The sequence below is a fragment of the Mandrillus leucophaeus genome, unplaced genomic scaffold (genome assembly GCF_000951045.1).
Source record: "Mandrillus leucophaeus isolate KB7577 unplaced genomic scaffold, Mleu.le_1.0 Scaffold203, whole genome shotgun sequence".
Classification (NCBI taxonomy): domain Eukaryota; kingdom Metazoa; phylum Chordata; class Mammalia; order Primates; family Cercopithecidae; genus Mandrillus; species Mandrillus leucophaeus.
In genome coordinates this window covers 1,238,567-1,251,873 of record NW_012102066.1, presented here as the reverse complement: position 1 = coordinate 1,251,873, position 13,307 = coordinate 1,238,567, and the positions used below count along the sequence as shown (strand labels likewise).

At 40.4% G+C, this 13,307-nt stretch overlaps 1 protein-coding gene across 2 annotated transcripts in view; it reads right to left on the bottom strand.

Moving 5' to 3' along the window:
• The window catches only part of AMN1 (antagonist of mitotic exit network 1 homolog (S. cerevisiae)), a 70,614-nt gene that overhangs the window by 24,379 nt on the left and 32,928 nt on the right, over positions 1–13,307 (bottom strand). For both annotated transcript variants that reach the window (XM_011979546.1, XM_011979547.1), the window contains exons 4-6: positions 11,332–11,549; positions 10,953–11,009; positions 2,265–2,376 (exon numbers count right to left, since the gene is read on the bottom strand). In XM_011979546.1, coding sequence (XP_011834936.1) covers positions 2,265–2,376; positions 10,953–11,009; positions 11,332–11,549 — 387 coding nt within the window. The remainder of the gene's footprint in view (positions 1–2,264; positions 2,377–10,952; positions 11,010–11,331; positions 11,550–13,307) is intronic.

Here is a 13,307-nt window from a genome sequence, read left to right as displayed (position 1 = left end):
GGTGAAACCCTGTCTCTATTAAAAATACAAAAATTAGCTGGGCAGGGTGGTGCAAGCCTGTAATCCCAGCTACTTGGGTGGCTGAGACAGGAGAAGCACTTGAACCCAGGAGGTGGAGGTTGCAGTGAGCCAAGATCGTGCCACTGCACTCCAGCCTGGGTGACAGAGTGAGATTCTGCCTCAAAAAAAGAAAAAAGAAAATTGGTATTTGTTGCTTCTCTCTACAGATGCTTCTCAATTTATGATGGGGTTACACCCTGATAAACTCATTATAAGTCGAAAATACACAAAGTCAAAAATGCGTTCAATATACCTAACTTACTGAACAATATACCTTAGCCTAGCCTACATGCTCAGAACACTTAAATTAGCCTACAGGTGGGCACAATTATCTGACACAAAGCCTATTTTTTAATAAAGTGTTGACTATCTCATGTAATCATATTATACTGAAAGTGAAAAAAATGGTTGCCTAGGTTCTTGAAGTATGGCTTCTACTGAATGCATATGGCTTTTGCACCATTGTAAAGTCAAAAAACTGTAAATTGATCATTTTAAGTCAGGGATCATCTGTGTGGTGACCGCCACCATGCCCAACCAATTAATTTTTAATAGCTTAAAAATAATCCACATGATATAAAATTCAAAAGATATAAAAGGGTATACAATGACATTTTTTTCCTACTCTTGTTCCTTTATGACTTTCTGTGGAGCTAACCCCAGTTAACAGTTTGTTTTCTTTTTTCTTTCTTTCTTTTTTTGACACAGGGTCTCACTCTGTTACCCAGACTGGAGTGCAGTGGGGGTGATCATGACTCACTGCAGCCTCGACGTCCCAGGCTCAAGTGATCCACCCGCCTTAGCCTCCCACAGTGCTGGGATTACAGTTATAAGCCACCGCACCCAGCCACCAGTGTCCTTGCTGGCTCCAGTTTCGTAAGAAATGTCTTTGCATAAAGTAAGATCTAATCTTCACTACAGATGTCACTGATACCCAGATACAATCTATGGTTACAGCCTTGGTTAAGGCTGGAAACCTAAAAATAAAAGTAAGAAGTTGTCAAAGGGACTTCCTAAAAATAAAAGAGAAGTTGTCAAAGGAACTTCCAGGATAACTTAACCTACAGAATAATTGTTTAGACTGGTGGCTCACGCCTGTGATCCCAGCACTTTGGGAGGCTGAAGTGGGTGGATCATGAGGTCAGGAGCCTGGCCTGGCCAACATGGTGAAACCCCATCTCTACTAAAAATACAAAAATTACTTAGATGTGGTGACATGCGCCTGTAGTCCTAGCTACTTGAGAGGCTGAGGCAGGAGAATCACTTGAACCTGGAAGGCAGAGGCTGCAGTGAGCCCAGATCGTACCACTGCACTCCAGCCTGGGCAACAGAGCAAGACTGTCTCAAACTTCATGTTGGTCAGGCTAGTCTCAAACTCCCGGCCTCAGGTGATCCACCCGCCTTGGCCTCCCAAAGTACTGGGGTTACAGGCATGAGCCACCGTGCCCGGCTATTCTGATCCTAATGTCTGCAGTTTGATAATAGTTAACGAGTCATTTAGTGTATTTGATAGATGTAATATAAACTTGAAATTTTCTTATTGTTTACATAAAGCATCATGTTCAATATCATGAACACAATCACTGCTGCCATCATAATCCTCTTCATAGCTAACATTTATTGAGCACTGGCCACCACCTTCATTTATCGTTATCATGACTAACATTTATTGAGCTCTTACTATGTGCAAGGCCATCATATAAAGAATTGTCAGAGGCTGGGCACAGCAGCTTACGTCTATAATCCTAGCACTCTGGGAGGCCGAGACAGGTGGATTGCCTGAGCTCAGGAGTTCGAGACCAGTGTGGGCAACACGGGGAAATCCCGTCTCTGCTAAAAACACAAAAAAAATTAGCCTGGCGTGCTGGCATGTGCCTGTAGTCCCAGCTACTTAGGAGGCTGAGGCAGGAGAATTGCTTGAACCCAGGAGGTGGAGGTTGCAGTGAGCTGAGATTGCGCCACTGCACTCCAGCTTGGGTGACAGAGCGAGACTCTGTCTCCCAAAAAATAAAAAATAAAAAACAAACAAAAAAAAGAATTGTCAGATAATCATGACATAGTATTTATGAGGTAGGTACTCTCATGATGCCTGTTTTACAGATGAGGAAACTGAATAATGAAATGGGTTAAGTAATGTACTCAAGGTCACACAGGTAGTAAAAGATGAAGCCAGGATTTGAACCCAAGCAATCTAATGCACTAACCTGTTATCAAGGGGCATCCATGGAAGAGTAATATACGTATCTGAGGACAGTAAGTAAGGACAGCTTCTACAGCCCCATCAGTCAGATTTACACAATGTCCCATATGAATCTCCTATGCAAAAATAAAATAAAGTCAAATGAAGACAAAGATCTATAATAACAGTACGAACAATTTTGAGAAACATTCTGATACAAAAAGAACCAGGTATCTACTTGCAAGAAAAAGTATATAGAAAAGACCAATGTAAGTCTGAAGTAATTTGGATGGAGCAGCTTAAAAAGTTAAATGCCCAACCATTTTATAAAGTAATGTGTAATATCTATTAAAGCTGAAGATGAGTATGCCCCAGAACCCAGCAATTCCAATCGTTGATATATATTATAGAGAATCTCTTCTACGTGTGCACAAGGAAACAATTTATAAATACGCCTTTTGTAGTATTACTTGTAATAGTAAAAAAAGTGGAGAATGGGAAAATCAATGCTTTATGAATAGAATAAGGGAAAACAGCTAAAATGAAAAATATCTACTTCTATTAATAGACATAAATCTCAAACATGTTAGTTCAGACCCTCTGGCAAACAGTATGGTAGTATCTTATAAAAATACTGTATTTAAAAAAACATGTATTTGCTATATGACCCAGCAATTTCACTCATAGGCATTTACCCAAGAAAAATGAAAACATATGTCTCCACAGAGGTTTGTATGCAAATGTCTGTAGCAGTATTCCTAACAGTCCAAAACTGGCAACAACCCAAATGTCCATCAAATGATAACATTATTTTTTAATTTTTTAAAAATTTCCATAGGTTTTTGGGGGAACAGGTGGTATTTGGTTACGTAAGTTCTTTAATGGTCATTTGTGAGATTTTGGTGCACCCATCAACCAAACAGTATACACAGAACCCGATTTTTAGTCTTTTACCCCTCACCTCCTTCCCACCCTTTCCCCGAGTCCCCAAAGTCCATTGTGTCATTCTTATGCCTTTGCATCCTCACAGTTTGTCTCCTACTTATGAGTGAGAACATATGATGTTTGCTTTTCCATTCCTGAGTTAATTCACTTAGAAGAATAGTCTCCAATCCCATCCAGGTTGCTGTGAATGCCATTAATTCATTCGTTTTTATGGCTGAGTAGTATTCCATTGTATACATTTACCACCGTTTCTGTATCCACTCATTGATTGATGGGCATTTGAGTTGGTTGCACATTTTTGCAATTGCAAATTGTACTGCTATAAACGTGTGTGCAAGTATCTTTTTCGTATAATGACTTCCGTTTCTCTGGGTAGACACCCAGTAGTGGGATTGCTGGATCAAATGGTACTTCTACTTTTAGTTATTTAAGGAATCTCCACACTGTTTTCAATAGTGGTTGTGCTAGTTTACATTCCCACCAGCAGTGTAGAAGTGTTCCCTGTTCACTGCATCCACACCAACATCTATTATTTTTTGATTTTTTTGATTATGGCCATTCTTACAGGAGGTGGTATCGCATTGTGGTTTTGATTTGCATTTCCCCAATCATTAGTGATGTTGAGCATTTTTTTATGTTTGTTGGCCATTTGTATATCTTCTTTTGAGAATTGTCTATTCATGTTCTTAGCCCACTGTTTGATGGGACTGTTTGCTTTTTTTCTTGCTAATTTGAGTTTGTTCTAGATTCTGGATATTAGTCCTTTGTCAGATGTATAGATTGTGAAGATTTTTCTCCCACTCTGTGGGTTATCTGTTTACTCTGCTGACTGTTCCTTTTGCTGTGCAAAAGCTCTTTTAAGTTTAATTAAATCCCAGCTATTTATCTTTCCATCACATGGTAAAATTATAAATAAATTATGGCATATCCATACTATGGAATACTACTTAGCAATAAGAAGGGGCTGAGCGCAGTGGCGCACACCTGTACTCCTAGCACTTTGGGAGGCCGAGGTGGGTGGATCACGAGGTCAGGAGATCGAGACCATCCTGGCTAACATGGTGAAACCCCTCGTCTCTACTAAAAATACAAAAAAAATAGCTGGGCGTGGTGGCACGTGCCTGTATTCCCAGCTACTCGGGAGGCTGAGGCAGGAGAATCATTTGAACCTGGGAGATGGAGGTTGCAGTGAGCTGAGATTGTGCCACTGCACTCCAGCCTGGGCAACAGAGTGAGACTCCATCTCGGGGAAAAAAAAAAAAAAAGAAATGAAATATTAACATATGCAACAACATGGATCAATCTCGCAAACACTATGCTAAGTGAAGGAAGTAAAATAAAGAAATAAAACCCAAAATACTATATTATATTCTGCAGAATTCCATTTACATCAAATTATATTTATATAAAGCTGAATTTATATACAACTATAGAAAAGCCAAAACAATAACAAAGTAAATCAGTGGTTGCCTAAGAGAGGGTCACAGAAGGGGATCAACTACAAAGGACTAGAGACAAAAAAACAAAATAAAACCACAGAGAAAACAGACAACTTTTTAGAGTGATGAAAATGTTTATGTATCAGTTGTGGTGGTGGTTATATGGCTGTATAACAATTACCAAAATTTGTCCAACTATGCACATAAAATGAATGAATTTTCTTGTATGTAAATTATACCTCAATTACACCTGAAAAATTTCAGAAAATAATTTTGAATAACACAAATTGTAAAGGGACATATATTATGAAGCTATTATGTAAAATTTGAAAACATATAAAACAAGGCTATGTCATATTTATGGATTTATACATAATAGAAAAAGTATCCATTTCTGTCTGAGCAGGGTCCACAGGAAGGAAAAAAAGAAAAGGTATCCAAACATGGAAGGAGAGATACATAATCATATTTAGGATAGTGGTTACCTCTGAAGGCAGAAAGGGAGAATAATTGAGCGTGGCTTTAGATGTAACATTATTTTATTTTATTTTACTTTATGTTTTTTTGAGACAGAGTTTCATTCTTGTTGCCCAGGCTGGAGTGCAATGGAGCAGTCTCGGCTCATTGCAACCTCCATTCCAGGGTTCAAGTGATTCTTCTGCCTCAGCCTCCCGAGTAGCTGGGATTACAGGCGTGTGCGACCACGCCTGGCTAATTTTTGTATTTGTAGTAGAGACAGGATTTCACCACGTTGGTCAGGCTGGCCTCAAACTCTGACCTCAAGTGATCCACCGGCCTCGCCTCTCAAAGTGTTGGGATTACAGGTGTGAGCTACTGCACCCAGCTGTAACATTATTTTAGAAAAAGAACAAATCCAGCACTTTGGGAGGCCAAGGCGGGCAGATCACCTGAGATCAGGAGTTCAAGACCAGCTTGGCCAACACAGTGAAACCCCATCTCTACTAAAAATACAAAAATTGGCTGGGTGTGGTGGTGTGCACCTGTAGTCCCAGCTACTTGGGAAGCTGAGGCAGAAGACTCACATGAACCTGGGAGGTGGAGGTTGCAGTGAGCCGAGATCACTGCATACCAGCCTGAGTGACAAAGTGTAACTCTGTCTCAAAAACAACAACAACAACAACAACAACAAAAACCAAATTAAATGAAGGCATTAAAAAAAAGAAAATTCTGGCAGATTAGGGTCTTACTGAAATTGCATACTCATAGCATAACTTTTATGGAAAACAATTTAGGACTGTTAAAAAAGTATTCATACCTATTAATCCATTTGTTCCATTTTGGGGAGTTCATTATAGCAATGGAAGGAAAAGTGATTGTCCCAATATATAATTATTTCTAATAGTTAAAAACCAGAAACAATCTGAATTACCAACAATACAAAACAAGTAAAGTATGTTACATCATATGGACAGTCTGTTCTCTGATATGCCGGGATCTAGAACAGTAAATGCTTAATATTTATTAATAAATGAAATTTTATACTGCAAATTAAATTTTAATTATAAGGATTTTTGTAGAAACTTATGAAATGACTGTAATATAAGGCCAAGAATGTGATAACATTTATTGAGGTACTACCACGTATCTGGAATTGTATTAAAAGCTGAGGATAAAATGAACAAGATGATGAACACAATGATCAACAGAGATTTCAGAAATGATCATGGTATTTGCTAAATGTTGTAACATAAGTTTGTACTGAGTGCTTATCGATCTTTTTTTTCTTTAATTTTATAATTTTTTAATTTTTTTGAGACAACGTCTCACTCTGTTCCCCAAGCTGGAGTGCAGTGGTGCAAACGCAGTTCACTGTAGCCTCAACCTCCCAAGTTCAATTGATCTCCCCACCCCAGCTTCCCGAGTGGCTGGGAGTACGGGCATGCACCACCACCTCTGGCTAATTTTTTTTTTTTTTAGATGGAGTTTCGCTTTTGTTGTCCAGACTGAGTGCAATGGCATGATCTCAGCTCACTGCAACCTCCACCTCCCAGGTTCAAGCCTTAGCCTCCTGAGTAGCATGCACGGCCACACCCAGCTAATTTTGTATTTTCAGTAAGACAGGGTTTCTCCATGTTGGTCAGGCTCGTCTCCGAACTCCGACCTCACGTGATCCACCTGCCTCGGCCTCCCAAAGGGCTGGGATTACAGGCGTGAGCCACCATGTCTGGCCAATTTTTGTATTTTTCCTTTTTTTTTTTTAGATGGAGTTTTGCTCTTGTTGCCCGGGCTGAAGTGCAATGGTGTGATCTCAGCTCACCACAACCTCTGCCTCCTGGGTTCAAGCGATTCTCCTGCCTCAGCCTCCTGAGTAGTTGGGATTACAGGCATGAGCCACCACACCTGGCTAATTTTGTATTTTTAGTAGAGACGGGATTTCTTCATGTTAGTCAGGCTGGTCTCAAACTCCCAACCTCAGGTGATCCACCCGCCTTGGCCTCCCAAAGTGCTGGGAATACAGGCATGAGCCACCGTGCCCAGCCTGTATTTTTCATAAGGACAAGGTTTCACTATGTTGCCCAGGCTGTTCTTGAACTCCTGGGCTCAAGGGATCCACTTGCCTTGGCCTCCCAAAGTGCTGAAATTACAGAAGTGAGCTACCGCATTTGGCTTCTTGTCAATCTTTAGTAAAGGTCCTTAGACCTTTAATCAAATTGATTTCCAAATTATAAATAATTTAGCAACATTAATAATTTAATTTCCCAGAATAGAACAAATTAAAAGCAACAGATTAAAATGTGATGAAAGGTAGGCCTCTGCATTACCTATGAGAGTAGTCAGTTAAAAAAAAAAAAAAGTTAGGGCTGGGTGCAATGGCTCACACCTGTAATCCCAGCACTTTGGGAGGCCAAGGAGGGTGGATCACCTGAAATCAGGTGTTTGAGACCAGCCTGGCCAACATGGTGAAACCCAGGCTCTACTAAAAATACAAAAATTAGCTGGACGTGGTGGCAGCTGCCTGTAATCCTAGCTACTTGGGAGGCTGAGGCAGGAGAATTGCTTGAACCCGGAAGGCGGAGGTTGCAGTGAGCTGAGATTGCACCATTGCACTCTAGCCTGGGCCACAAAAGCGAAACTCTGTCTCAAAAAAAAAAAAAGAAAAAAAAATTTAAGCCAGACATGGTGGCTTATACCTGTAATTACAGCACTTTGGGAAGCCAAGGCAGAACTGCTTGAGTCCAGGAGTTCGAGATCATCCTGGGCAACATGGCAAGACCCGGCTCTACAAAAAATAAAAAAGTAGCCAGGAGTGGTGGCACATACATGTAGCCCCAGCTATTCAGGAAGCTGAGGTGGGAGGACTGCTTGAGCCAGGGCAGTCAAGGCTGCCGTAAGCCATGATCGGGCCCGTGTACTCCACCCTGGGTGACAGAACAAGACCCTGTCTCAAGAAACAAAATTTAAGTTTGTCCTTCAGTTTGAGTCAGAGGATGCTATAAACCAAAGGTTAAAGTATATTCACTCAGGCCAAGCGTGTGGTTCACACCTGTAGTGATCCAGCACTTTAGGAGGTCAGGACAGGGGGATCACTGAGGCCAGGAGTTTGAGACCAGCATGGGCAACATAACAAGACCCTGTCTCAACAAAACAAAACAATTTTTTTAAAAGTATATTCACTCTACTTTGTTTAAGGAAGGCATTAAGTTCTAATAAATTTCTAATAAATTTCCATTAAAATATTTTGGCACTTTGGAATAATCTTTAGAAAACAAAAAATAAAAAATGTAACGATATGGCACTACAGTCACCAACACTTACTGGTTATTGCATTTTGTTCTCATTCTGCTTAGGTTGGGGCTCTTAATTTTATAATGCTGAGGTAAATATGTTAGCATGTTTACTATCATGCATAACAACTAATTTCTTGGTGGTTTTATTTGAAGGTGATTAAGTTAACTGAGAACTTTATTTAAAATTATAGTAATTACAGGATAATGTTGTAAGCATTACATAACCTAGTGAATATAATGCAGTTAGTATACAGCCTGGCATAACAGTAAGTGCTCGACAAATGTTTGCACTTAAAATACCAAAAATTACTGCTCCTGCATTTAGGATGCAGCTTGGAATTCAAAACTTGGTATAATAATAATATGGTAATTTCTTTCTTTCTTTCTTTTTTTTTTCAAGATGGAGTTTCATTCCTGTTGCCCAGGCTGGAGTGCAATGGTGCAATCTCGGCTCACTGAAACCTCCCACCTCCCAGGTTCAAGCGATTCTCCTGCCTCAGCCTCCCAAGTAGCTGGGATTACAGGTACTTGCCATCATGCCCAGCTAATTTTTGTATTTTTAGTAGAGATGGGGTTTTTCCATGTTGGCCAGGCTGGTCTTGAACGCCTGACTTCAGGTGATCCACCTGTCTCGGCCTCCCAAAGTGCTGGGATTATAGGCATAAGTCACCATGCCCAGCCTAACATGGTTCTTAATAAAATATTTAAAATATATATATGCTACCAAGACCCAGATATATAAGATCACAAAAAAGAATCTCTTTGGGCAATAACTCAAGGATAAATATTTTGGCAAAAATATGCATTGTCATTCCATTACAATAGTTGGCTTTTTAAACAAATGTATTTATGGTCGGGCATGGTGGCTCACACCTATAATCCTAGCACTTTGGGAGGCCGAGGGGGGTGTATCACCTGAGGTCAGAAGTCTGAGACCAGCCTGACCAACATGGCAAAACCCTGTCTCTAATAAAAAAATATAAAAATTAGCTGGATGTGGTTAGCACATGCCTGTAGTCCCAGCTACTTAGGAGACAGAGGCTGGAGAATCGCTTGAACTTGGGACATGGAGATTACAGTGAGCTGAGATCACACCACTGCACTCCAGCCTGGGCGACAGAGCAAGACTCCATCTCTAAATAAATAAATAAATATTAAAATGAAAAAAGTACTTAATTAATTTATTTAAGATACAAGGTCTCACTGTGTTGCCAGGCTGGACTCCAACTCTTGGGTTCAAGAGATCCTCCTGCCTCAGCCTCCCTGAGTAGCTGGGACTACAGGCATGCACCACTGTACCCTATTAAAATAGTTATTTTTACTAACATTTTTATAATTCATTTATAGCTGCTTACTTCCAAAAAGGATTTGATGTAGCTTACTGTTAAACTGCACAGTTATATTATACCACTTGTCAACTGGGGAAGGCGAAAACCAAAATCCTGGAATAAAAGGCTTCTTAATATATTTAGAAATAGGTTACAAGTGTATTAGTGGGCCAGGCGCGGTGGCTCAAGCCTGTAATCCCAGCCCTTTGGGAGGCCAAGACGGGCGGATCACGAGGTCAGGAGATAGAGACCATCCTGGCTAACGTGGTGAAACCCCATCTCTACTAAAAAAAAAATACAAAAAAACTAGCTGGGCGAGGTGGCAGGTGCCTATAGTCCCAGCTACTCGGTAGGCTAAGGCAGGAGAATGGCATAAACCCAGGAGGCAGAGCTTGCAGTGAGCTGAGATCCAGCCACTGCACTCCAGCCTGGGCAACAGAGCGAGACTCTGTCTCAAAAAAAGAAAAAAAAGCAAATGTATTAGTGATTCAATTCAAGAGATGAACACAAATTTAAGAGCTTTTTTAGGCCGGGTGCGGTGGCTCACTCCTGTAATCCCAGCACTTTGGGTGGCCAAGGCGGTCTGATCACCTGAGGTCTAGAGTTTGAGACCAGCCTGGCCAACATGGTAAAACCCCGTCTCTACTAAAAATACAAAAATTAGCTGGTGGCACACGTCTGTAATCCCAGCTGCTTGAGGGGCTGAGGCACAAGAACTGCTTGAACCTGGGAGATAGAGGTTGCAGTGAGCCGAGACCATGCCACTGCACTCCAACCTGGGCAACAGTGCGAGACTCTATTTCAAAAAAAAAAAAAAAATTTTTTTTTTAAATGATCATACAATGTGGCTATCAAGAAAAACAGGATGACAGGATGTCAAGAGAATTAGTACTCCTGGTAGAAATATCATTAAGACCTGAAATCCTATTATAAATAATATGACTTTACACTGATAAACATTCATAATCTTCATCCATAATAAGCTGATTCTTAAATCTGTTAGCAGCTAAAACTTCTGGGAAATAAAGCCTTTTATTGGAAGTAAAATGAGTTTTTATTTTAAAGCACCTTTATTTTATTTCCTAACTTAACAGTTTTTATTTACTCTGGCAATAAAGAGATACAAACCCCACCAACAAAGTCCCTTAAATATTTAATTGATAAAGCATTGGTTCTCTGCTAGGTTTTAAAAATACTTTCTGAGAATATAAACATTTAATCACCACCATCTTTATAATTATTTTTAAATTACCTCTAATTTCTTGGCACAAGGTCCACTAACAAGTGCAATCACACCACTGTCAGATACCTAAGCAAAGGGAAAAAGAAACACAGTCCATGAATCTAGACAATGGAAGTAGAATTTTCTAAAATGTATTCATTATTTAGATATAGTCTTATTGCCTCCCATTCATCAAACATGTGTTTTACCCATATATAACTTCCACCCTTGTTACTTAATTGAGAGGAATATGCCAAAATATATTGCAATTACTTAACCACTAAAAGCATGAAGTGGTCAATAGTTTCAACAAAAACAAAATGAACTAATTGTTATATGTTCTCATTAGTCATGAAAACACATTTGGTAAACACATAGTCCATATGTTTGAAGCCTATATGTCATTTACCTGAGTAGCTGAAAAGTCAACACACTGCAAAAATGGGCAGTTTTTTCCTAGTGCATGTAAGGACACATCAGTAATACTTAAGCAGCCACCTAAATCGATGATCTTTAGCAGCTGGCAATTGAGTGCAAGAGCAACGACTCCTTCATCAGTGAGATTGCAGCATCTTTTCAAAGAAGCTTCATGTAGGTATGAACAAGATGAAGCCACAGCTTTTATTCCTGGGAGAAAATATAATTATGTATCAATAAGCTATATGTATGTATATGTAGACATGAGAAATGTGACCGATTTTCATTTTAGCAATCACCAATTCAGTGTTAGCCCTTTTCAAAGTAGTCCACCTGTGAGGATATACTGATTTTCCAGTGATGCTGTCATTATTCAGAACTCTCTTGGAATGTTTTGGGAATTTTCTACACAGTCTGTAGTATCAGCAATTAATGGCAAGGCTTTATTGTCCACAGGTTGAATTGCTTTTAGGAAATAGCCAAAAGTCATTCAGAACCCAATTAGATAGTTAAATAGTAGGCGATTCTCCTTTTGGTTAAAACAAAAATTTTCAAGTAATCAAGTTAATTTTCTTGTGGACTTTGGAGGGAAACCAAAAGTTAAACTGCACAAATGGTTTCAGTCATGGTCTTCATGCTTACGGTTAGAAATTTATAGCTATGCCTATGTATTCTCTCTCCCTCCACTTTGACTCTGTTCTCAAAAGTGAATTTATTTTCTACCACCATGCTCCTTCTGTTAGCCTGGACCAATCTTACATTTTTCTGATGGTCAAAAAAGAGAAGTCTTTAAATCCAGTCAAACTGATATCAGTGTACACTGGAGATGGGTGCACATAAATAAAACAGTACTTTGGGGATCCTGGGCCCTTTGGTCATAAACAAACATGGTAGCACTGTCAAAAGATACCTTTATGGGGCCAAGCATGGTGGCTCATGCCTGTAATCCCAGCACTTTGGGAGGCTGAGGCGGGTGGATCACAAGGTCAGGAGATCGAGACCCTCCTGGCTAACATGGTGAAACCCCGTCTCTACTGAAAATACAAAAAAATTAGCCGGATGAGGTGGCGGGCGCCTGTAATCCCAGCTACTTGGGAGGCTGAGGCAGGAGAATGGCGTCAACCCGGGAGGCGGTTGACCTGAGATCGGGCCACTGCACTCCAGCCTGGGCGACAGAGCAAGAGTCCGTCTCAAAAAAAAAAAAAAAAAAAAAAAAAAAAAAAAAAAAAGGATACCTTTGTGGACAAAACACACAGAAGGGAATATGGTAAATTCATGAGCAGGTCGTTCCTACTGTTTTCCATATCTTAAGAACGAACTTTTTTTTTTCTTAAGACCAGTTATTTTATTTACCAGTGTCCAGCATGGAAGTTGTGATACAATAAGAACTATATTTGACCTTTGTTCTCAGTCCCTGACATAGAGCTCCAAAAAGCCTTGGAATTTCCTGAGTGATAGGAGTACCTTTTGTTAGTCATAATAAGCCCCTTTTGATCACACCTAAGTTTAGGCTAATGAGGTGACAGCACAGGACCCTTAGACAGCCTAAGGTTGGGGCCTGTCTCCAGAAAAATCAAGTGATTAGAAGGTTAGAATATTCAGCTCAGTCCACAGACCTTTGGCGAGGTGGGGGTCAGGGACAGCAGGGAATAGGGGATGGGGATTAAGCTCTATAAAAACTCTTGGGATGGATGTGGTGGTTCACGCCTGTAATCCCAGCACTTTGGGAGGTTGAGGCAGGCAGATCACGACGTCAGGAGTTCAAGACCAGCCTGATCAACATGGTGAAACCCTGTCCCTACTAAAAATACAAAAATTAGCTGAGCATGGTGGTACGTGCCTGTAATCCCAGCTACTCAGGAGGCTGAGACAGGAGAATCGCTTGAACCCGGGAGGTGGAGGTTGCAGTGAGCTGAGATTGCACCACTGCACTCCAGCCTGGGCAACAGAGCAAGACTCCCTCTCAAA